Source organism: Desmodus rotundus, chromosome X (assembly GCF_022682495.2).
Source record: "Desmodus rotundus isolate HL8 chromosome X, HLdesRot8A.1, whole genome shotgun sequence".
NCBI classification, from domain to species: Eukaryota; Metazoa; Chordata; class Mammalia; order Chiroptera; family Phyllostomidae; genus Desmodus; species Desmodus rotundus.
In genome coordinates, this window is record NC_071400.1 from 48,718,626 (window position 1) to 48,744,621 (window position 25,996).

The window sequence follows — 25,996 nt, forward strand, 5'->3', positions numbered from 1 at the left end:
GTGCACTATTCTTCTCTCTAAAGGCCAGCCCTAAAAATGGTTTCCAAAAAACAACTTTGTCTTACAATTCGGACATTATATTGAGCTTTTTCCTTGACTCCCACTATCAAACTACTCTGCCTTCTCTTATCGTGTCCCATATCATTTAACGAAGAGACCATAAGTACATGTCTATAGCAACTATTCAGAGATCCCATGAAAATTAAGCAAAAGGCAACAGAGGAAATAGATGGAAGGTGCATATTTTTCCTTGTGATCTGTTTCTTATCTTCTTTTAGGATTTTAACACCCATGGTCTCTGGCCATCTGGGCACTAAAGCACCTCTTCATGCTGAGGAGGAAACTAGGAAATCACATGCCATGAGGGATTGTACCTCTGAGCAGATGCAGTTCACACAGTAAACCAAACCATACGGTTCCAGGTAAGGATGCCATTTCTCACCCACTCTGTACTTCTTGTCTTGAAACATGCAATATGTCTCTGAATCTGTGAGGAAGGGGATGAAGAATATGCCTGTTAGAAAACATGATCATGTCACAAAATCCAAAGGCAATCACAGGTTCCATCTACTTTAGTGTACATCAAGGGAAGAAGCATAGGGAATATTTACAGAACACCTACTATGTCTCAGAGTTTTATATGCTTTGTTTACTTGATACTACAATGACCCAGTCATGTAGGCCCTACTATTAGTCTCATTTTATAGATGAGGGAAATCAAGAGTCATATAACCAGCAAGTAACTGACATGAGACTCAAACCCACATTTACCTGACAGTGAAGCCAACATCTTGACTACTGCTATATTATAATGATAAAATAAAGAAGCATGTCACGTGTTCTTTTGGAAAAGGTTGTGCTCCCTTGCTTTGTAAAAGCAAGCTAATGTCTGAAATGCTGATTTATCAGAACATTCTCAGAGTTGCCTGGTGGAGATATAGGGGTGATGGACTAAATACATTGTGGTCGGTCCCTATAAATGACTTTGCCCACAAATGCTCACATAATTCAAAAATTAAGCAAGTATTTGAGCACTTACTACTTGTCAGGCTCTATACTAAGTGCTAGAGATAAAATAATGAGCAAAAAGACACACAGTCCTCGCTCTCATTCAACTTAATAGACTTGTTCTTGCATAAACAACTCCTCATGTAACTAAAAAGAAATGTCTCCTTCCCCTTTACTGAAATAGAAGTTTTGCTAGTCACAGTTTATCTTAGACCATAAGTATGTTACCTGGGCACATACTATATTACTTCTCTTATTTTACATCTTATTTCTCTGTCAGGGTAAAAGATCCTCAAAAGTGGGCAACATTTTTTTTCTTTACTCTCTATCAATCACATGGCATAGCACACTGTGGTCAATAAATGTAAGCAATCAACAAATAACAGGTAAATAAATTTGCAAACCATGTGGTTTGTCTTCCATCCTCTTCTACTTCCTGATTCCCATGATACAAAGCCAAAATAAGCTAAGACTCCTCTTGTAGCAAACACATTAATTTCCCTCACTCACCAATATACATTTCCCTAATGATCAAAACTGAAACAATAAAGACAGATGAGCAAGAAACTGTGAGAAGACATCTCCAACAACTGAAGTATTTGAATCTGAAACATTTTTAATTATTCAAATCAAGCAGGAAAGGATCAACAAATCCAACAGAAAAACAGTCTGATGTTAGTGGGAATGCAGACTGGTGCAGCCACTGTGGAAAACAGTATGGAATTTCCTCAGAAAACTAAAAATGGAACTGCCTGTTGACCCGGCAATTCCACTGCTGAGATTATACTCTAAGAATCCTGAAACACCAATTCGAAAGAACCTATGCACCCCAATGTTCATAGCAGCACAATTTATGATAGTCAAATGCTGGAAACAGCCTAGGTGCCCATCAGTAAATGAATGGATCAAAAAACTGTGGTACATTTACAAAATGCAATACTACATCGCAGAAAGAAAGGAGGAACTACTACCTTTTGCAACAGCATGGATGGAACTGGAGAACCTTAAACTAAGTGAAATAAGCCAGTCAGAGAAAGACAAATACCATATGATTTCACTCATATGTGGGGCAGGGGAGAGGGGGATGGGTTGAGGTGGAAGTGGGCATAAGGGGGATAAATAGTAATGGAAAGAAATACAATAAAAAACTATGAAAATAAAAAATAAAACATGTAAATTAAAAAATTCTACTAAACATTTCAAAGAAATGGAGAGGATGGTGTACTTCCAACTGAATCTTTGATATAACCATTCCATTGATACTAACACCAGATAAAGATATAAGAAAAAAAAGTACATACCAATATCCCTCATAAACATAGATACAAAAATTCTCAACAAAAGTTTAGCAAATTAAATCTAACAATATACTACAAAAGATAACACTTTGTGAGCAAGTGGAATTTATTCTGGAAATTAAAGGCTAATTCAACACTCACAACTCAATCAACACAATTCATCATATCAACAAACTGAAGAAGAACCATGCAATCATTGCAAAAGATACAGAAAAAATATTTGATAATATTGCACATACATTCATGACAGAAATTCTTAATAAATTAGGAAAGGGCCTTTGTCAACCTGATAAAGGACATCTGTAAAAAACCTACAGCTAACATCATAGTTGATGGCAAAAGACAATGCTTTCTTGCTAAGATTGAGAATTATCTAAGGATGCCTATTTTTTCACTCCTGGAGATACTAGCCAGTGAAATCTGGTAAGAAAAAGAAGTAAAAGGCACACATATTGGAAAATACAAAATAAAACTATTTCTATTTAATGATAAAATAAAAATTTGCTAATTTTGGTGCAAGATATAGACATACAAGTCCAGGAAGCACAGAAAATCCCAAACAAGTTGGACCCAAAGAGGGCCACGCCAAGACACGTCATAATTAAAATGCCAAAGGTTAAAGATAAAGAGAGAATCTTAAAAGCAGCAAGAAAAAAGCAGAGAGTTACCTACAAAGGAGTTCCCATAAGACTATCAGCTGATTCTTCAAAAGAAATCTTATGGGCAAGAAGGGACTGGCAAGAAGTATTCAAAGTCATGAAAAGTAAGGACCTAAAACCTAGACTACTCTATCCATCAAAGCTATCATTTAGAATCAAAGGGCAAATAAAGTGCTTCCAAAGCAAGGTGAAGGTAAAGGAGTTTATCATCACCAAGCCATTATTACAGGAAATGTCAAAGGGACTTATTTAAGAAAAAGAAGATCAAAACCACAAACTTTAAAAGGTTGGTGATGATACTACAACAAATTCACAACTGCTAACAACTGAACCTAAAAAAACAAACTAAGCAAACAACCAGAACATGAATGGAATCACAGAAATGCAGATCACTTAGAGGGTTATCAGCTGGGAGGGGAAGGGGGAGAATGGAGGAAAGGTGCAGGGATTAAGAAGTACAACTTGGTAGGTACAAAATAGACAGGGGGATGTCAAAAACAGTATAGGAAGTGGAGAAGCCAAAGAACTTACATGCATGACCCATGGACATGAACTAAGAGGGGGAGTTGCTGGAGGGAATGGGGACACCAGGCAGAGTGGGGTAAAGCGGGAAAAACTGTGACATCTGTAATAGCATAATCAGTAAAATATATTTTTAAAAGGCATTCCTCATTTTTGTTACAGTGTTTTTGATTTCTCACATTTTCTTTTGATTCTTTCTTAGAGTTTCCTTCTACATGTTTACATTACCCATACATTCTTGTACATAGTCCACTTTTTTCATTAGAGTCATTAGCACATTAATCATAGTTATTTAAAATTTCTGGTATGATAATTCCAAATTATTTGCCATATCTGAGTCAGGTACTGATTCTTCTTTTGTCTTTTCCTACTGTAGTTGGATTTTTTTGTTGTTGAAATTTGGACATAATGTATTGGGTAAAAGGAGCTAAAGTAAATAGTGTCAGTTTTCATGTTACTCTAGATAGGAGATAAGCTAATTTTACTGTTTCTTGTAGTTGTAGTGCCAGAAGCTAAAAGTTGTTCTAATGTCTCTGTTTATTCCCCACCCCTGTTGTTCTTCGGATTTCCTAGATAATACTTCTTAAATAGTTTCTGAGGCTTGCAACTCTTTTAACTGTAACCTCCTATTATATACCGGTCCTATTGACGTGCTGGTAAATTGTGGGGGAAGGAGAAACATTCTACTGCAATTATCTCTCAGTCTTTTAGTAAGCCTGTGTCCCTGAGCTGTGTGACCTTCAAACTTGCTTTGCTCCTGTTTGCTCAGTCCCTCCACTCCTTAACCTCCCCTACCCACTCACTAGCTTATCCCCATTTTCCTCGTTAGTTCAATTTGTTCATTAGACTCCACATATGAGTGAAATCATATGATATTTGTCTTTCTCTGATTGGCTTATTTCACTTAGCATAATGTTCTCCAGGTCCATCCATACTATTGCAAAAAGGAGAAAGGACTTGTGGACATGGACAACAATGTGGTGATTGCTGGGGGGGAAGGAAGTGTAAGGGGATTAAATAGTAATGGAGAAAAATACATTAAAGATTAAATAAAAAATAAAATATATTACTAAAATAAGTAAATATATTTGTACAGAAAATAAGCTTTGTTTTAGTTACATAACACTATAGAGTTGGGTTATTGTGATTGTTTAATAAAGTAAGGTTCCCTAGGCACATTTAGTCTTTTTAATCGTATGCACTTTAGTTACATAAATAAAATAACAAGTAGTCAAAAAAAAATGCCTTGCTTCCCCTACCCACCAGCATAGGTTAGACAGGAAGGCTAGTGGAGTTGGGTATTTCCCTCCCCTGCCTGAAGCAGGAAGAAATTTTTCTCCTATCTTGACCCTACCAATCTGGTGGGGCTCCTGAAGGTAAAACTCACAAAAAGGAGTTTTTATTTCTCAAGCAAGTACATGTTCCTTTTCCATCAATTAGTCAATTACCCTTTAAGTGTTCCTACCAGGATAGAGCGGCAGTGATTGCATTTGCCTGTCTTTCTAGTTTTCAGAATAAAAAATACAGGCCAGTTTGTCCTGTGACCTTGATTTTCTGATTGATTTAAAAGGAGTTGTTGATATTCAGGTCCTTCAGCCTTTTTCTTGTGACAATAGGAGTGAGAAGTTCTAAGCTCTTTACATGTCAGACCAAAAACTGGATGCTCTTTCCAGTCTTTTTTCTATGCATTGTGTGTATAAAAGTTTTATTACAAAATTAATAGCATATAGTATATACATTTTGTAAACTACATTCTAAAATTAATATATCATGAATATTTTTGTGTTATTAAGGTTTTCTCCCATACCTCATGCCTAGTGAAATGACTTCATACCAACATAGTTGAACCATAATTTATTAACTAATTCCCTTTTGGGAAGTATTAGGTTGTTTCCTCTTCTTTTAAAAAAAATTCATGTTAAATATCTTTGAAATAAACTTCCATGCAACACTGGTTACTTTCTTAATATAATTTTTTAGAAGTAGATTTATTGGGTCAAAGGTTTTGAATGCTTTCAAATTCTTGACTATATTGTCAAATTGCACCCCAAAAAAGCTACACTAATTTACCATCATATTAGCAGTAGGTGATTCCCAACATGGGATATTTTAATTATGTGGATTTAAAAATGGGTTCTATGGAAAGTAACCCCACAGAAAGAGCTGATCATAAATTCCTACCTGGGCAGGTGGGTAGGTATCCCCCAGGCCTACAATTTATTTAATGAAATGTTTTAAGCTAGCCCTCTCCATTGTTCTTGAGCATCCAGGTTAACACACTTTTGAAATAAGCTTTAACCACCTTCAAAAAAGGGTCATCGAGGAACATGTATAAAGGACACATGGACAAAGCCAAAGTGGGGTAGGATTGAGAGTGGGAGGTGGGGTTGGGTGGGGCATGGGAGGGTGGTTGGGGGAAAGTGGAGGCAACTGTGCTCGAATAACAATAAAAAATAAATTAAAAAATTAAAAAGAAAGCACATAATCTTGTTAACTATCCTGTAATCCAACTCTTGCCTTGCTTTTCCCCACATCCTTGTAATCTTCCTTTCATTTCCTCCTTAATCTAAAATGCATAAACAAAGCTGCAAAACAGTTATTTTCAGGAGCATTTGAGATATTGCTCTCCAGCTTATGTCATCAGTTTGGCTCAAATAAATTCATAAAAATTCTCTACACATTTGGATGTTTCTTATGTCAACAAAAACTTTGCCAATATGGTGGAGGAACTGGTATTTCTTTATCGGAAAGGCACAATACATATTCATTTTTATTTCTCCTTTTATGGCATTACTATTATTGTTAACATTGTTATATTAACCTACATTTCTGGGCTAAGAGCATATGCTCAAAACTATTTATTAATTGAAAGAACTGAGAAAATTGAATTTACTTTTTAGGCAGAATTTGTTTGATTTTCAACCAAGTATTAGCAATACAATCTTCTTGGTATAAAAGCAAATTAGCCCTGACTGGTGTAGCTCAGTGGGTTGGGTGTTGTCATGCAAACTAAAAGGTCATGGTTTGATTTCTGTTCAGGGTACATGCCTGGGTTGTGAGCCAGGTCCCCAGTTGGGGACAGGCAAGAAGCAACTGATGGATGTTTGTCTTGCACTTTGATGTTTATCTCCCTTTCTTTTTCATTCCCTTTCCATCTCTGTAAAAACAAATAAATAAAATCTTTTAAGAAAAGCAAATGAGACTTATTATCCACAATATTCTAGAATGAAGTAGGAAATATTTTAATAATCTTAGCATCTTTAACTGATGAGAGATAATCTTGAATTTCTGAAAATGAACATTTAAATGAGGCACTTTTTCCTGCCTTCCATGTGTTTGTGAGAGGACAGTGACTTCTGCAATAAATTTATAATCTAACCCTCAAACACTTAAGTGATTTGCATTCACATATACAACTCATCTAGACATTTCAGAAATAATCTGAGTATACACTTAGAAGCAAATCCATGAATGGGGCTATTTAAGTGACATTATTATGCTAGCATAAATAGTTCTACTTGTATGGTTCTGCTTTAATGGAGGTAAGCTAGAAGTTACTTTCCTGATTTAAATTCACAATGCAAAGTAACATGGAATATTGTGTATTAAGCATTTTATTCTGGATTAGCTCACTCAGAGTTGACATCAAATCTACCTACTTAAAATATAAAATTGGATGATCTTTCATTATCAGCTATGTGATCTTCATGGTTGGGTGATTTACTTCTTTCTTCCTTGATTAAAAAAATAGAATAAAGATAAAACCTCTAAAACACTAAGCAAGCCCTAAAATAAAACAGGCTATCAAAATGTGGGTTTCCAGTGCATTTATATCTTTTTTAAAATTCACATCCTACAGAAACAGACTCATAGAGACAGAGAGCAGACTGATGGTTGCCAGAGGGAGGGGAATAGGAGAACTGGGGAAAAAAAGTGAAGAGACTGAGAAGTACAGATGGGTAGTTACAAAATAGTCATGGGGATGTAAAGCACAGCATAGGGGATATAGTCAGTAATATTGTGATAACTATGTGTGGTGCCAGGTGGGTATTTGAAATATCAGGGGGACCACTTTGTAAAGTATGTGATTGTCTAACCACTATGCTGCACACCCAAAACTAATACAAAATAATATTCGATGTAAACTTTAATAAAAATATAAATAAATAAGTACAAATTTTTGTTAAAGGTTCTAACTTGCAGGAAAGTGTTTTTCCAAAGGAACAGTATATACTGATGGCACAAAGAAGGTATTTTATATATATACATATATTATTTTTAAAATTAGCTTCTATCTCTTCTCTAAAATATCCTTAAGGCAGGTTATGTCACATGCAATATTAAATGGATTCTTTCAATTTATTTGAATTCACTATTATTCATGAAATCCACAGATAATCCAAATAACTTGTTTCAGCCAATAGATTCCATTTCCTTTAAATTCAGCCTCTAAAGAGTATTTTTAGACAAAGTGTGAAAACTGAATGATCTGAATTTTCCTCCTCTAAATTTGGCTCAAAGGCTACAAGGTAGATAAGTGTAAAGTGCAGCCAGAGAACTAGGTTCTGAACAACATAGAGCTAAATGAGAATGGTGATAACAAAAATAACTAATATTTACTAAACACTCCATATAATCCAGGCTCTGTTCTAAAGGTTTTACATAAATGAATTCCCTAAATTTTCATTACAACCTTACAAGGTAGGTTTCATCATTAGTCCCATCTTACAGATGAGGAATCTGAAGCACATGGAGGTTTGGTAACTTGCCCAAGTTGACATGACTAGTTAAAGTACAGATCTAGGATTCAAACCTAAGCAGTCCTGTTTCAGAACCAAGGAGTATCACCATTGCAGAATTCTGCCTTTCCTGCTATATAGTTGTAAGGTGCAGGCCGTCCACATTTAGAACTTGGAAAAGGAAGGGCTCCACACATTTTTGCCTAACCTTTTTTTGTTACCTTTCTATTCTACCTTTGAAACACAACTTTGATCACCTTTTTAAGACTCAGATGTCATCTGTAGTAAAGTCAATTCATATTCAAATAGACTGCACATAATGGTACAGATGGCAGACTTTATTTTGAATTTTTTGTATCTAAGGCAGAGATAAAGTATAAAATAATAACCATACTGTCAGAGATGTGAAAATCTAGTTGGGAAAATAGATTGCCCCAGATAAAAGCTCTTTTTCATTCTCTTTAAACCTAACAGCACTTTGTTCATAATATTCACCTGGCATTTATCCCTTTTACAGGATGATTATCTTGCAAACTCTGTTTATTGAGGATAAAAATATCTTACTTAAACACTGACTTCTGATAGAAACCTAACCTAAATACAAAAAAAATAGGCTTTCATCAAGTATATTGTCTTACTATTTTAGCAATATGGGATTTGGCCAATTATGTCCCAGGCAGAAATCCACAAACTCCTGGAAGGAGCAAATTCAGGCAGACAAGAAGCGGAACAGTACATGATTGTTGCTGTTAAGCAATGCTTCTTCAATTACTAACACTGATATTTTTAAGCACATAACAAAAGTAAACACTATAGTCTTTAATACATGTTTTACTATATTTGTCCAAGTTTGAGTGGCTAACATAATAGCTAATTTCTCCACAAGTATGCTGAACAATTGTCAATTTTCAGAAACTATGATAAAGTGAATTTCAGCACATGCTTATACATCAAAACTTTTAAAAAAGTTTTTGGCATCACCTAGGGGAGAATTTAATGAGTTACACAGCAAAATCAACCACACCAAAAGTCCTAGCATATTAGCTTATACAAGAACCACAAGTGAGGCGATTTTATTCAAACAATGATGCTTCATCAACTTCTAGGAGATAAAGGCAACAAAAGAAAGATCGCCATTTGCCAATAACTGAGGCATACCAGCAGGAGAATGAATAACTTACTAGTAACTAATGATATCTGTGAGTAGAGCAGGGTCCCAATGGAATTCCAACTAACATTTGAGATGGAACTTCAAACTGCACTATCAAAGCTTTTTCCAAATGATACAACTGGCCCTAATTAGAAGTGGCAATACCTGACTTTAGGGGTCATTGTTAGTAGAAACAATGATGACAAAAAGTAAAAAAACAGAGATGTGCCACTATTCCATCAATGTTTTGCCCAATCATTACTGTCTAGCACCCATGGTTAGGTCAAAAGCTAAATAACTCCATCACCAGTCTAAAACCAAGAAAACATTGCTATGAATTGGTTTTGATAAGAGCTATTACTGTAGACACACCATTCATCATGTGAGCATTATAGTAATATTTATTTATTATAGCACATACAGTCAGTGGAAAAACAGAAGTGAATTTTTTGTTGTTAACTATATGAGTGTACAAATTAAGTAAACAAATTCCTTTTCAATTATTTATTTTTTAAGGCCTACTTTAATAGCGAAGAACATATGAAAAGTTCTTCTCTTCTGTCACCAAACTTGAAGCAGACTGGTAAAAGGACAAGATATACAGTAGTTTTTAAAAGATTCCTATTTCTCTGGCAATTGGGTTTCTAGAATTGAAGTAAAATTTCCTTAGTCTTTAAGACTTCATTTCTAGGCTGAGGAAGCCAGTGAAAAAAGAAAGCCAAGAATAAGCCAAAATCTCCATACAGCTTATTCTTCTTTATCCAGGAGTTAATTATACTTGTTGGATCATTTGCCCAAAATTAATTCAACTTAATATACACTGAGTGTCCTCTGCACAGCATAGCCATCCCACTACCTGCCTTGTGGCTATTTTACTTTTCTACTAGAAGGTGGGCAAACTCAATGAGAAAAAAGGGGTCCATATTTCAAAGATGTTGGACAGTTGAGCAAGTTGACCACATTAGCTAAGAAGAAAATTGGAGATTTTCCATGAAATTTCAATTCATTGTGCCCTTCTATCTCCCATTAGCATCGATAACTGGGAGTTGATGGTATTTTCACTAGCCTTTACTATGAAAATACTATTAGAATATTATCATGGGCAGAGCCTTTTACAGAAAGGCTGCTTGGCTGCTAAAATCTGACCTGTGTAATATCCCTGGCTAAAATTATGCCTTACACATCATCTGGCATAGGATTTTGGGCAAAATCAAAGCTTTTGTTAAAAAAAAACAAATTTTTCTTCCTATCAGTACCTCAGCTGCACAAATCTCTGCTGAAGAAGGTTTATTTTCTGTTTGGTCAAGAATTCAAGTTATGGACTTGCAGACAAGATGGTGCTGGGGTAGGTTAAGCACAACTTGCCTCCTCACACAACCACATCAAAATTACAACTAAACTAAAGAACAACCATTATCAGAACCACAAGAAACAGAGATGAATGGAAGTCCTATAACTACGGAATTAAAGAAATAACCACATCAAGAATGGTAGAAGGGGTGGAGGCACAGAACAGGCTAGTCCTATACCCACAAGTGGTGGATAAAAATTCAGGAGGGATATCTCAGGAGCATGGATCCCAGTCCCACATCAGGCCCCCAGCCCAGGGTTCCAGTGCCAGGAAGATCAGTGATAACTTCTGGCTGTAAAAACCAGTGGGGATTGAAGTTGTGGAAGATGGAAACTGCTGGACTCCTAGGTAGTTCCTCTTAAAGGGACCACACAAGGACTTACTTGGATTCACTCCCTCAGTGCTCCAGCACAGAGGCAGCAGCTTGAAAGGCATCAGAGACATATGCGAGGAACTGAATTGTCCAGCATCAAGGCAAGAGCTGGGGGCCACTTTCTCCTAGACAGAAATGCTGGCAGAAGCCATTGTTCCCTTTATGAGCCCTCCCTTCACAGAGCCACAGAGCTGAAAGGTGGGCACCATATCTGAGACTCCATCAACTTGGCTTACACTGTATGCCCTACCTTGGTGATTCTGAGGCCTTTCCCCCACCCAACTATCAGGCCCACCCAGGCTGTTTCCAGTGGCTTTTCCATGTGAATGGCTTGTCTTAGCCCACGCTTCAGATTTTCCTAAATTCTTTCAAACAAGCTTCAGTGAGCCCCATACCTCTTGCTAAGTGTCCAGCACTAGGAGCAGCTGGCCCTGGTTCACAACTTGGACTCTCCTGTGCATCTCCAAGTCCAGCACAAGTAGTAGCCATCTGAAGATCATTTTGTAGCTAATGCTGTGTGACTCTGGACAGAACACAGGCAGTGGCTGACCTTGGATGTTCCAACAGCAATGAAGGCTCAACTATAAGAGGAGCGTGTAAATGGCCCATACAGTGGCTGGTACCTTAAGTACCCAGCTTGGGTAATAGGGTAAGCTATGCCACTGAACCCTACAGGACACCTACTATATTAAGTCACTCTATCAACCCTCACAGATGTGGTAGCTCTAACTAATACATAGAAACAAACACAGGGAGGCTGCCAAAATGAGGAGTCAAAGAAACATAGTCCAAATGAAAGAACAGTATAAAACTCCAGAAAAAGAACTAAACAAAATGGAGAAAATCAATCTATCAGATGCAGAATTCAAAACACTGGTTATAAGGATGCTCAAGGAACTTAGTGAGAACCTCAACAGCATAAAAAGATCCAGTCAGAAATAAAGGATACACTAATTGAAAGAAGAACAGTTTACAGGGAATGAGCAGTAGAGTGGATGAAGCCAAGAATCAAATCAGAGAATGAGAACATAAGGAAGCAAAAACAACTAATCAGAACAGTATGAAGAAAAAAGAATCCAAAAATATCAGGATAGTGTAAGGAGCCTCTGAGACAGCTTCAAGCATACCAATATTCACATCATAAGGGTGCCAGAAGGTGAGGAGAAAGAGCGAGAAATTGGAAATCTATTTGAAAAAATAATGAAAGAAAAGTTCCTTAACTTGGTGAAGGAAATATACATGCAAGTCGAGGAAGCACAGAGAATCCCAAACAAGATGGATCCAACGAGTCCCATTCCAATACATGTCATAATTAAAATGCCAAAGGTTAAAGACAAAGAAGGAATCTTAAAAGCAGAAAGAGAAAAGCAGTTAGTTATCTATAAGGGAGCCCTCATAAGACTGTCAGCTGATTTATCTAAAGAAACTTTTCAGGCCAGAAGGGATTGGCAAGAAATATTCAAAGTCATGAAAAGAAGGGACCTACAGCCAAGATTGCTCTACCCAGCAAAGGGGAAGCACAAGCCAAATTTAGAGTGCTAATACTGTAATGTACCAAACCATGTGTTAAAAATACCTACACTTTCTACTTTCTGCAGGTGGCCTCTATTTTGTTTCATCTTTAAAAATATTATTTTACCACTATTCTTTCACATACAACTTGTATCTAATATTTTTATAAGCAAACAGATTATAAATCTTAAATGAATAACATACTCTTTGCAATGATCTTGAGACAAAGTCCAGGTCTGCTCCAAATACCTAAAGACAAAGACTTGACTTCCCTTGTTTGCCTCTGCAGCCCCTATTCTGGCATCCTTTAGTTTTCTGTACAGAAAGAAGGAAGTCCTTTCAGTTTATAATTACAGAATATTTAGCTCAGAGAGCATAAATGACTCAACCAATACCACACAGCAAGCAACAGAAGTGAACAGACCAGGTCTCCTAATTTAAAGCACAGTCTTCTTTCCATTAAACTCTGAGGGCATTCCAATCCTACTGAGAAGTCAGGTAAATATAATAAGAAGCATGGACATAAAGATACATATTTTCAACCTTCCTCACAAATTTCCCTTGGCTTAGCTTATTTAGGTTTATGAAAAACTTTAGTAGTAGTCTCTGTCTTTTAACTCTCAATGGTAGATTGTCTCTCTTAGGAATTCTGGCTACAAAGTTCTTTTTTTAAAAACAATATTTTATTTATTTATTTTTAGAGAGGGGGAAGGGAGAGAAAAAGAGAGGAAGAGAAACAACAATATGTGGTTGCCTCTCACGCACCTCAAACTGGGGACCTGGCCCACAACCAGGCATGTGCCCTGGCCGGGAATCAAACTGGTGACCCTTTGGTTCACAGGCCAGTACTCAGTCCACTGAGTCGCACCTGCCAGGGCACAAAGTTCTTTAAACATTCACTTGGATCATCTCTTATGTGTTAACTGGCTACCATGTGCAAAGGACTAGGCTTCCATTCAATGAATAAACTGGCTTCCTCAGAGAATTGCTAGAGGCAAATTGATGTGGTGAAGAAAACACTGGAGGCCTGGGTTTTAGTTCTGGTCCTGGTTTGGATTTGCTGTCTGTCCTTGTACAAAGTCATTTGACTTCATTGGTTTTCTAGTTTCTCATCTAAAAATTAAGGCTTTTCACTTGGCTTTCACAAGAGTTACTCTAATAGCTACCACTTACTAAAAACTAACTGTGTCTGGCAGTGTTTCAAAGCATTTGGTATACACAATCTCATTTATTCTTCAAATGCCCACGTTAATGGTAATTATGCTACTATTTACCCTACTGTACTGATAAGAAAATTAAAGCTGGAGAGGTTAAGTGACATTCCCAAAGTAAGTAAGAAAGTCATTGAACTGGGATTTTGATCTAAGTGGACTCCAGAGCTTCCATACCAACCCCACTGTCTCCCCAACATAAAAAAATAATTAAGAATGTACTTTGAAAAGCATTAAGCATTCTAATTTTAAGGCATTCTTTCTTTTATTTCCACCTACTTAAACTTCTAAGACATGAATAGGTCTATTCTTCTTCTGGCTTCTTTCTATTATCCAATAATCACCTCCAACGTTGAAGTGATGAGCATCTGCATGAAGAAAATCTGTCTGGTTGGCTTTAACAATAGACAGAGAGGCTATGGGTAGGCTCCATAAGGCAATGCTTCATATGTCGGAAAATTTTCGAAGTGTCTTCTTCCTTCCCTTACACCTTTTGGTGGCTTATCCTTCCTGACAAATCCAGAGGACCATTTTCCACCAAATGTAAATGTTGGAAGGTTTTCTCCTGAAGAGATAAATGAGTGAGAATCTAGTCCCTTGGAAGATCCAGCTAACTCACCTTGAAATTAGGAATTGACTTTGTGAACTACACGAGCAATTTCTCTCCCTAGAACCTTTGCCAGACTTGACACGGGCTGGTCCATCAAAACACATAATTGAATATTCCTAACAACTCATTCTTCTACCTCACTTTGATCAATAGTTCATTACCTAAGTTAGAGCTGCCAAAAGAGACAAACTCTGTAGCCCATTTATCCTGTATTTTATTCACTAAATGTTATGCTCCTTTGAACTTCAAAACAGCTCCCTAGCTTCTTTGACTAGATCTTTAACAACAGAGCATAATGGAGTTACAGAAAAAATGTTTTCCCAGTTAAAGACTTCAAACCTTGCTGATTCTGGACAGTAACAAACTTTTATATAAACCACAAATGGCTCATTCATCCACTGCAATGCACCATCAGTATTTCCTGGGTTCCCAAGCCTGTCTTCCCTCCTGAAAGAGCAACTATAACTATGGCTAATTAGGTACTAGCAAGTGACAGCACCCATCTCAACATTTCCTTGTGAAACAGCTTTCCACAAATATAGCCTTTTTCCCCAGACCTCTTCAGATTTTTACCAATTGAATGAGTATCTTTGACCATAATGGCGTCCCCCTTCATTCCACCCTGATACTCAAAAAAGGATAGCAAACAGGCTGCAGCACACTTTTTTTGATATAGAAGCTTATATTATAACTATCCTGTGAAAAACAAAAAAAAATCTTGGCTTCCTTAGGTAAAATGGTGTCTGGCAACAAGGAGAGATGTGAAGGTTTGTTACCCTGACAGTTACATGTTTCCTGAAGTTTTTCCAGGTTAAAAAAATACTCTCTTTCCTTCTTCCACTCTCATACCTATCCTTATCTATTATCGAATAGGACAAAATATATGGGAAATGAGATATTATTTTATTTTAAAGGACTTTTCTCCTGTTGTAAAAGTAATTCTTGCTAATTGTGAAAACTTCAAAATACATAGAAGCACAATGATGAACAAAAATAACATTCATGAACCTACCACCCAGAGATAAAAAGAAAATTGGTTCCTTATTACATACCATACGTGAATATGAATTTCAGATGGAATAGATAATTATGGGTAAAACCCCAAATTATGCAAGCAATAGAAGAATATACAAGAATATGGAATTCTTCTAATTTGTAGACCTCCCTAGGAATAAGAAGAAATTCAGAAGCCATAAAGGAAAGGAATGACAGCTCTGACTACACACACACAAAAATTCTTTATGAAAAAATTCAACTTCAAGTTTAAAGCCAATGTCAGACAGCAAAAACGTCATTTGAAATGCAAAAAGTTAATAACAAAATTTGAAATAACAAAACATCAATAAATAAGATTTTGTCAAAAATACAAGCAACCCAACTTAAATAAGCAATTCAATGAAGAAATACAATTGGATTAAAAATAAATGAAAAGATACTTCAGCCCTGGCCAAGCAGCTCAGTTAGTTAGAGTGTCATCCTGATACAATGAGGCTGTGGGTTTGATCCCCATTCAGGGCACATACAATAATCAACCAATGAATGCATAAATAAGTGGAACAAGAAATCAACTTCTCTCTCTATCTCTCAAAAATCATTAAATAAAAAATGCTCCAGTAATAGGAAAATATCACAGCAAAACTGAAATGTGTTCTCCCCTATTAAGCTTGTCCTAAAATACAAGATTAATAATACTTTTAGTGAAGGAATGAAAAATGGACACTTATACAAAGATGGTGGGTTTATAAATTGATACAACTGTTTTGGAGGACAATTTGGCAGTCTTTACAAGATTAAAGTTGAACATACACTTTGACCTAACAAGTCTTCACAAATACTTGCCTTAGCACCTAAAGGTGTTCATTAATGCCTTATTTGTAATAGAAAAAAACTAAAAACAACTAAATATTTACAAATAGGGACTGATTGAATAAATCATGGCACACTTATACAACTGGCAACTACGAAGGCTTTAGAAAGAATATGGTACTGTTGTATTGCAATGTTCTGACATGGACAGACATCCTAGACACACTGCTGAATAAAAGTATAGAAAAAGACATTTGTCCCATTTTTGTAAAAGAAAAAAAACCTATAGACATCTAAGTTTATTTTTATAACACAGAGAATAGATTTTGGAATAATACATAGCAAACTGTTAGTAATGGCTACCCCTGGGGGGTGTGGGGAGTGGGATAAGAGTTGTCAAATACACATTCTTTATGAAGCTCAGATACTTTCATATAGTTTTGTAAAATAAGTGTTATTAATTTTATAAAATAAAAAATTCTAAAAGTTAATGTAAGTATCTTCCAAGACTGTCAAATTTTCAATAAGCAGGTTTTTAATGGCTGCATGGCAGTACATTACATGGATCATTTATTTAACCATTCCCCAGTGGATTGATATTTCCACTGCTTCTAGTTTCTCACTGTTAGAGCTGCAGTATAGAGCCCTGTGCATGTGTAGGCAACATATATAGGGTGTATTCTTTGAGATTTCCACTTCAGTAGAGGTAAGTTTGCATGTGCCTTTGAGACAGCTAGCCTTGGTGTGGCCACATAGAATGATGTTGAATGGCTCATTCAAGGAATGACCACAACCTTGGCCTCACCCTCTGATTATAAGCCTGAAACACCAGACCAAAACTGGCACCCTAGGCCATGTGTTACATAATCATTCTGACATCAATTGAATATCAAAAGAGCTTGGGATAAATTCATAGGCAGTAGGAAATGTTAAAAAGTAATAGATTATGGTTTGCAAATAGTTTTTAAGTTGTATTTTTCTTTGGTTTGTCAACTAAGACCTATGTTGCCTGGACAATATTCCTTAATTATTCATAAACATGGAAGGCTTCTCAGAAGAGATAGTCTTCTAAGAGTTACACCATATGTCCATGATGCCATCAGTAACAGGGCATAAGGAAAGTTTCTTCCAAAGAAAGAAAGGATTTTAAGCCCAGCTGATGGTGGGCTGACCTGAGTTGAAAATGGATGGACAACTTTTCTATCAGGTCCACTAAAATGAAGGAGGACTTCTAGAAAAGGAGAGATCCAATGGACTACATTCAAGTGGAAGAAGAATATTGTTTAAAGGATACAAGGGGAGAGGCTGATCCAAGCTTCCCTACTGAAAGCAGGCCCTGCTAAACTTCTTCTTATGGCCCAATCCTACTAGAAATCACCATATATCACTCATATTTAAAAGCCTGATCAAAAGGACTATTTCTCCCAGGAAAAAGATTAAGTTTACTATGAAAATCATAGTAGTACAGAAACACACAAAACAATGGAATAGTCTGGACACTGTTCCCCCTGTCAACAAACCACATGCCTAATATATGTAACATGCTGATAAAGGAGATCAATGTTTAAATGATGGGCTTCAGATGCTGCTTCAGCTCTTACCAGGAATATTTTCACAGTACCTTCTCATGAATAAGTTCAGTGGAGCAGAGAATGCCCTTTCTTGGACCAGTTCCACTTTGTGCTTCTTTTGATACAGGCAGAAAAGGGTAACTAGAGCTATGGATTTTCTTTCAAATTTGGAGCAATTGTCCACCTATGAGGTGGCTGCATGTGGCCCAAAGAAGGTGAGGCTCATACTGTGCGAAGGCAGGGGAAAGCTCCTAACAAGAGCAGAGATGTCAATGGTTACTCATAAATCTCCCAAATGTGGTGGTAAAGAGGGTTAATTAGCCTCCCTTCCTACCATTCTGCTTTCTCTAACATGTTAACCCATCACACGGATCACAGACTTTCTAGAAATATCCCCTGACTTTTCAGGGAATTATTCCTTTCAATAAATGGCATCAATTGCTCATAGTCCCTGGATATCAATTTCCTCAAAGGATTTTTCACCTGAATCCAGTTTATGTGTAAGTTTTTCCCTTCATTTTTTGACATAAGGGAATAGGCACAGCCCAATTTTCTTTTTCTTTTTTTTTTTCTTTTGTTATACCTTTTCATAAACTGAAAACCTTTGTTGAAGAGTCTGAAATTTGGGGGGAAATCCAGCTAATCTGTCAGATATTTTTACAGTTATATAAAATGGAATGAGATTTGTACAGTTTAAAACAGGAAAAGGAAAATAGGCAAATATCTCATGTGTTCTATGAGATGATACCTACATGATAATCAGAAAAACAGCCCCAAATTTAGTTGACCTGATTCAAGGTTCTTATTCTTTTATCAATCCATGTATAAACCAGTAACGTTCACTTTATTCTCTTGGAATAATGACATAGCCACATTTGGGTCTATATCACAATCAACACAGATTATAACCACATTTTCAGAGAAATTACAAGAAAGCATCCTGTTTTTTAAACTCAAGACACTTACGATTTACTTGCTCTGTTTTGCTTCCTTCTAGGAAAAGAAAGAACAGCAGCAAGGTAAAGATGTATTTTATTCCTCCCATTTTCCACTTTTCCTCTTTCTGGCCACTGAAAAAGACAGCTCAAAACTTTCAGGGTCTGGTGGAGTCAAGCTGTTGGAAAGAAAGCAGAAAGAAGACTTAAAACAGAGCCTCTGAATGTGATGGAGATCACTGATGCTTCTAACTTGCTAGGGGGAAAAAAAACACTTTGGAGAATTTAAATAAGTGCAAGCATTGTTTTCCTGAGTAAGAAAGAGAACCAGCCTCTCCTGTCTTGCAAAGATTATGGGAAAAAATTTAAGCTGATGAACATACATTCCTATCCAATGTTAATGCTGAATCCTAACAAGCAAATATACAGAAACAAGAATAAATTTTAAAATCCTCTTTTCTAAGGCAATTAAAGTTGATTTCTCAAGAGATTTTCTTTGGGAGAAAGGAAACTGGGGTTTGCAAAACAGCTACATTGGCAAACTAGATAAAAATAATAGCCATGAGATCCAAACAATTTCTGAAATGAAAGTTAACTAATCTTAGCTTCAAGACCACTGTTTCATTAGTCCTTCAGTGATCAGGCACAAATTGACCAGTGTTTCTCCCGTGTCTTACATTGGATCTATAAGGCTCTTCAGTCTGGGTTACTTATGTTGGAAAACATATACGTAATTAGCAAATGGATGCAATTAAATACCTGAATGGCTCAGGCATATTGTGAAATGGAAACTTAAAATGGGCCAGTTTTCAGGGAATTTAGGCAAAATTAAATGGGTAATGTGTTCACATTACACCACAATGCAAAACCATTAAAGCAACTATAACTCTTAAAAAACTGAGACTTACATTTCCAGTCTAAGGGGCAGAAGTCTTAAATCTTTTGAGCCTTCAAACATAAAAAGTTTGCTGCAGCTTATATCCAGTCACAAGTCATTTCCATAGGCTTTAGAGTTTGCTTAAGTTCCAATTGGTAATTTGAAAATATTTAAATACTCAAGAAACACCACATTTCGGTCTGGGGCTAACTCTGAGTGGGAATTCAGCTCATTAATCTTTTCAGAAGATTCAACCTAAATATCCAGTATAAAGAGCTGGAAGGAATGCAAGATGACCATTCTGGAGAACTGAATTGTCTTTGTGAGGTAGTATGATACCACAGCTCCTACTTTAAATGCTATGAAGTTGTCTGGGTAACTAAAAATCCATTGTTTCAAATTATGAATATGTAACCAAAGAATAACTAATTATAGAGAATAATTTGTGCCGTCAGTCAGGATTTGCAGTACCATTCTGCCTTCTCTACCTCCTGCTTGCTCCTTAAACAAGAACTAATTTTCCTAGGACATGGTCTTAGCCTGCCAAAGGTCTGGGTTCTGAGGTCTTGGTCCCCTCTGTGACTTTATGGTCCACCTTCAATCACTCAGAATGTCTCTGTCTTCTGAGAGCTACCAGGTTCCCTTGAAGCAAATCATGTCCATGAACAGTTGGGAGGTTCTTTCTGAGTCTACTTTACTAAGCTTATTCCCCAAGTCTCCAAAGGAAAAAGATTTTTTAAACCACTGAAATCCAATTTATCACAATCACATATGGATCTCAGGGGGTATTTCTCAAACCACATTTTTCAGGCCTCTCCATGCAAGAACCAACAGGGTTGTTTTTCTTGTACAATGGTTGGGCGATTCGGTGAACAGTAGCATTGCTTCATAATTCATGCTGGCAAGAACACGGCTCTTAGAATTTTTTGCTTTTTTTGGGTCCCAACTAATGTTATGAGCAGATAGAAAAGTTGGTAACGATAGAGCAATTTACCTCTTTTGGTGTTCCTGTCATGTGTGGCCTCCCAGGCTGTGATGGAGAACATCAGAAAACTAATTGCTTTATAAATCTTCACTTTTGAATTACAAGATCCTGAAGTCCTGCTTTTGTATTCTGTGCAGAAACAAAAACTGAGAAGAGTTCCCTCTCCAAGTCTACTCACCATTCAATTTCTCTTTATTTCTTTTACTTTTTCTTTTCAGGGAGTTGGGTGTGAGACATTTATTGGGACTGTAGCAATAAACACAAGCAAGCATTGCTCAGCAAACATGCCGACTCTTACACTTGCAAAGAGCCAAACTGTCCTTAATTTTTCAAATTATACTTTGACCCAGTTAACTGGAGTTATTTCTGCATTAACTCTTTCTCTGCTTCACACAGGCTATTGTGCCATTGAACTTGCACTGGTTCTTTTACAGGTTACCTAGAAATGTAGTCATTGACATGCTGTGGGGGGATCCAGGCCAAAAACAAAAAACAACAAAGAAAACAAAACCCTGCAACTAACACTGGGGAGGGGAGAGGGAGAGTGGGCTTTATAAGAGAAAAAGAAACATGTCAGAATTGAAAGAAATGTGTTGATTAAGGTGCGTCCATGAAACAAGCATTTGCATTGTTCATTTGTATCAAGCCAAGTGCCCAATGTCTCCTTGCTCAGCTGTAACTTACAAGGCAATCTGGGCCATCAAGTCCACAGGAGCCTGTCCATTCTCAGAAGAAGTCTCCTGGGTTGAACAGAACCGAAGACACATTCTCAAGGGAAGGCTAATGGCTGAGCATATGTCAGCCAGTTCTTCACTCCCCACAGTGTCCCTTTAATCCTCCCTGAGAGGTTTGATGGGCCTTGTAATCTCATATTCACTATCATCTGTGGGACAGCCTCCAGGGTAGCAATTCTTTTTCTGATAATAAAACACTGCAGTCTCGGGCAGCGTTGGCTTATTTCCTCTCCCCCTCTCTACCTTCCAACAAGAAAAACTCAGTAGTGGATTGCCACTGAAAACTGGCAGTTCCAGCCCTGGGGGTCTCTTAGAGTCAGCACCTTCATTGCTACTTACTACTGACAAACAATGGCTTGCAACACACCTTGTTATAATTTCATTTTATGCCCCACAACCACCCCAGGCACCCTGGAGCCCAAAGAACTCTCAATCGCCTATTCTCTTAGAGTTAGTGGGCTTTCTAGGCCCTGAACTCTGGCAATACTGCATTGCTTCCTGAGTCTAGCCTGTCAAAATTCTGATCCCATTGGTTTCAGTTGAAAAATGAGGCAAGTCTCCAGAGCAGCGGAGCCTCTCCCCGGTCCTTCCCTGTTTCATTAACTTTAGCACGTATTAATCACCCACTGGTCCAGAGCATTTCAGGGAGCGAGAAAAAAAGGCTCAGGGGCACACGCAATAACCAAGGGGATTGCAGAACCCATTAGGTTACTTCCCAATTGGCATCCCGAAGCAGCAGAGCATGGAAATACCAAGCTGAGTAGGGAGTGGAGACTGCTCAGTTCGAATCCACAGTCCCCAACCTGCCTCGGTCCGGTGCCATGGGCCCCACCTCTATCCCGACCACTGGCAGCTGGACCCTAAAGAGAGTTGGGATGGCAGGTCAACAGAGACTGGGGCACCATCGGGGAACTTTCAGGAGCGGCTCATGCCAGCATAAGATACCCCACCTGTGCTAAGGCTGGAAAGGACTGTCGGGGGAGCAGGCGCCGGACACCGCTCACTGACCTGTTCACTGGCCTCCTCGGTCTTCCACGGGTGCACGCGCACAGAGCTCCCCAGGGCGCTGCTCCGAGGTCTGTGGCTCACAGGTTGTGTAGAGAGCCAAAGTGCGTGCGAGGGGGGCGGAGGAACCCAAAAGTGGGTGGGAGGAAAAACATCACCGCCCTCACACCATGAGGGAGCGGCAGTTCGCTCTGCTCTACGGGCCAGAGCCAAGGCTCGGGCGCTGGCGGCCGTGGGCCACCTGCCCGCTCCCCACTTGGCCCGCGAGGCCCGCCGCTAGATGCAGGCGGGAAGTCCACAAGCGCGCAACCGCTGCTAGCCCGCACCCCTTCTCCAGTCCGCACCCCTTCTATGCTCGGCACTAAGTCTTTATTCCTGCTCCCCACACCCAAAAGTTAAGAAATCCGGAGAAACTGAGAGGCTCAACTGGTGATTTTGCCATCACGCAGCGCCCCCACTGCACCCCCCTCTCCTCTGGCTAAGCAAGCTTTGGGGTCTTAAAGGGACCGCACATCTCCTCTGGCCCCTCCTCTTCTGAGAGTGATACACTTAGGAGCTCACTACCTCTCACGCCCGCCGTGAGACCCCAGCTACCCTCCGACCGGAACCCTGCACCTCTCTTCTCCGGCACAACGGCCTTTCTGGGTGCATGCACCTGGTCTGGTACTTAGCTGGTGCACAAGACACAGGATGAGCTAGCCTCGCAAATTATGCCCTACCAAGCTGCTTATCAATTCGGGGAGTTTCCCAAATCCTCACTGCAGCTAATGAAGTGATAAGCGCTGGTGTACTTAAAGGCAGGGTGGATATGGAGGTGTGTGTGGAGAGAGAGGGGACGAGTTAGAAATCTATTTTCTCCCACAAAGAGGGTTCCTAAGTCCCATGGAAAGGACCTCTGTGATCATTAAGGATTTTGAAGCAAACTTGGAGTGACCCACCATACCCTCCACTGTTTTAGTAGTCCCCACGATTCAGAGTTGGGTCAAGAACCCAACCCTGAGATTACCATAGCACTGCTGATGACTTGGCGAGCTTGAGACAGACTATTCCAAATATGCGTTTATTCAGTGAACAATATTTACAAAGTATTATCACAAACTTCTAAGGCCCAAAAGTGCTGCCTTGACAGACATTTATACATTAAGCCCCTAAACTTGGAAGAGAGCTGCTGGGCTTTTTCCCCCTCATGAGATAAAACTGGATAATATTGATATCCCTAACATTTCTATATTATTTTATGATTTAAAGAGTACTTTCATATAGATCAACATTACCTTTTTTAAAAAATATTTTTTATTGTTGTTCAAGTACAGTTGTTTCCATCTTCACCCCACCATAGCCTCAACATTACTTTTTAAACTCTCACAATAAACTATGAACTATCTGTAGCCTCAAATGTTAGAGTTGATGGATATACCTTCTGGACCATTCAGATCAACTGTCTCATGGCACAGAAAAGGAAAGTTATGAGGAGAGGTGATGTGCCCAAGGTGACACAGCAAATAAATGATAGATTTGAGATTCAATTCGTATTTCCTGATTTTCAACCCACTGCTATCTGGTTTTTATCTCCAATCTATATATGAGGAATTTGATGCTTAGTGAAATTATAGCTTGCCAAAAATACACATAATCAGGAAAACAGAACAAAGGAAAATTAAAACAATAATAATTGCCCTGGCTGGTGTGGCTCAGTGGATTGAGCACTGGCCGGCAAACCAAACGGTCGCTGGTTTGATTACCAGTCAGGGCACATGCCTGAGTTGCAGGCCAGGTTCCCAACAAGGGGCACATGAGTGGCAACTGCACATTGATATTTCTCTCTCTCTTTCTCCCTCCTTTCCTCTCTCTAAAATAAATAAATAAAATCTTTAAAAAAGAAAAGAAAGAAAATAAAATAACCTTAAAAAAAGAATAATTGACCCTGGAAGTTACCTCCTTACTTCTTTCTACAAAAGTGTTAATATCATCCATCTAGCCCCTACATTGCTGGAGATGTTTATTTCATTGTTAACAAAGAAAGAGGGGCCCTTTCTGAAATGTTACCTTCAGGACCAAAAATGTCTAGCTTCATTCTGCTGCTTGGGTACCCATACATTGCCAAATGCATTCAATTTGTGCTGTAGTATATTAGTTTGAACTTGCTGATTTGTTGCCTTATAATTGTTCTCATGCCATTTAATGCACTTATGTTTTGTCTCACTAGACTGTGAGTTCTTCAAGGGCAAGGACTGGTTGGTCAATTTCCTTTCTGTGTGCAGCCTCCAACCCTTGTCATTATTCCTGACGAGCTTAGAGAATATTCAGGAAAATGGATTTCAGGGACTAGCCTGAGTCAAACATGGATCCTAGGATTTAAAATCAGTAGAATTACTGAGATTTCAAAACTCATCTATTTAACTAAAATCACTCACTCTCCTTTCTTGATGTATGTAGTATTCTAATTACAGCATAACAAAACATCCCAAAACCTCCTGGCTTAAAAGTTTAAAATGACTTATGATCAAATGGCCCTTTTCTCCTGGGCAGTTTTTGTTTGGGATCTCTTATACACTTAGCAACTGTGTAGGAGGGCTGCTGGAATTCTCTGAAACATTCTTCATTAGTGTAAATGCTGGTCGTCCTAGTATTAGTTCCAGTCTTAATTTCTGATTTGGGAACTTCAATTTGAGTGAGTCCCAACCTAGACTTCCTACTTGGTCATATTCAAACTAAACTGATGATTATCTCCATGCCTTATTCTATTTATTATTTTTTTAGTTTTTTAATATATTTTATTGATTATGCTATTACATTTGTCACATTCCCCCCCCCCTTTAATATGCTCCACCCTATACCCGCCTCCCACCTACATTCCACCTTCCCACCTTAGTTCATGTCCATGGGTCATACATATAAGTTCTTTGACTTCTCCATTTCCTAAACTATTCTTAACCTCCCCCTGTCTATTTTGTACCTACCATTTATATTACTTATTACCTGTACATTTCCCCCATTCTCCCCCCAACCCTACCTGCTAACACCCTCCATGTGATCTCCATTTCTGTGATTCTGTTCCTGTTCTAGTTGTTTGCTTAGTTTGTTTTATTTTAGCTTCAGTTGTTGACAGTTGTGAGTTTGTCGTCATTTTACTGTTCATATTTTTGATCATCTTCTTTTTCTTAGATAATTCCCTTTAACATTTCATATACTAAGGGCTTGGTGATGATGAACTCCTTTAACTTGACCTTATCTGGGAAGCACTTTATCTGCCCTTCGATTCTGAATGATAGCTTTGCTGGATACAGTAATCTTGGATGTAGGTCCTTGCCTTTCATGACTTCAAATATTTCTTTCCAGCCCTCTCTTGCCCACGAGGTATCTTTTGAGAAATTAGCTGACAATCTTATGGGAATTCCTTTGTAGGTAACTGTCTCCTTTTCTCTTGCTGCTTTTAAGATTCTCTCCTTGTCTTTAATCTTGGGTGATGTAATTATGATGTGTCTTGGTGTGTGCTTCCTTGGTTGAACTTTTTTGGGGCTCTTTGAGATTCCTGAACTTCCTGGAAGTCTTTTTCCTTTGCCAGATTAAGAAAGTTCTCCTTCATTATTTTTTCAAATAAGTTTTCAATTTCTTGCTTTTCCTCTTCTTCTTCTGGCACCCCTATGATT

The 25,996-nt window shown here is 38.1% G+C and overlaps 1 protein-coding gene across 3 annotated transcripts in view; it reads right to left on the reverse strand.

Moving 5' to 3' along the window:
* Positions 1-22,584, reverse strand: part of CHRDL1 (chordin like 1) — a 154,556-nt gene extending 131,972 nt beyond the window's left edge. For all 3 annotated transcript variants that reach the window (XM_045188513.2, XM_045188511.2, XM_024551654.3), the window contains exons 1-3: positions 22,350-22,584; positions 18,777-18,924; positions 375-487 (exon numbers count right to left, since the gene is read on the reverse strand). In XM_045188513.2, the coding sequence (XP_045044448.2) occupies positions 375-487; positions 18,777-18,855 (192 nt within the window). In that variant the 5' untranslated portion in view covers positions 18,856-18,924; positions 22,350-22,584. The remainder of the gene's footprint in view (positions 1-374; positions 488-18,776; positions 18,925-22,349) is intronic.
* Between the last annotated feature and the right edge of the window lie 3,412 nt (positions 22,585-25,996).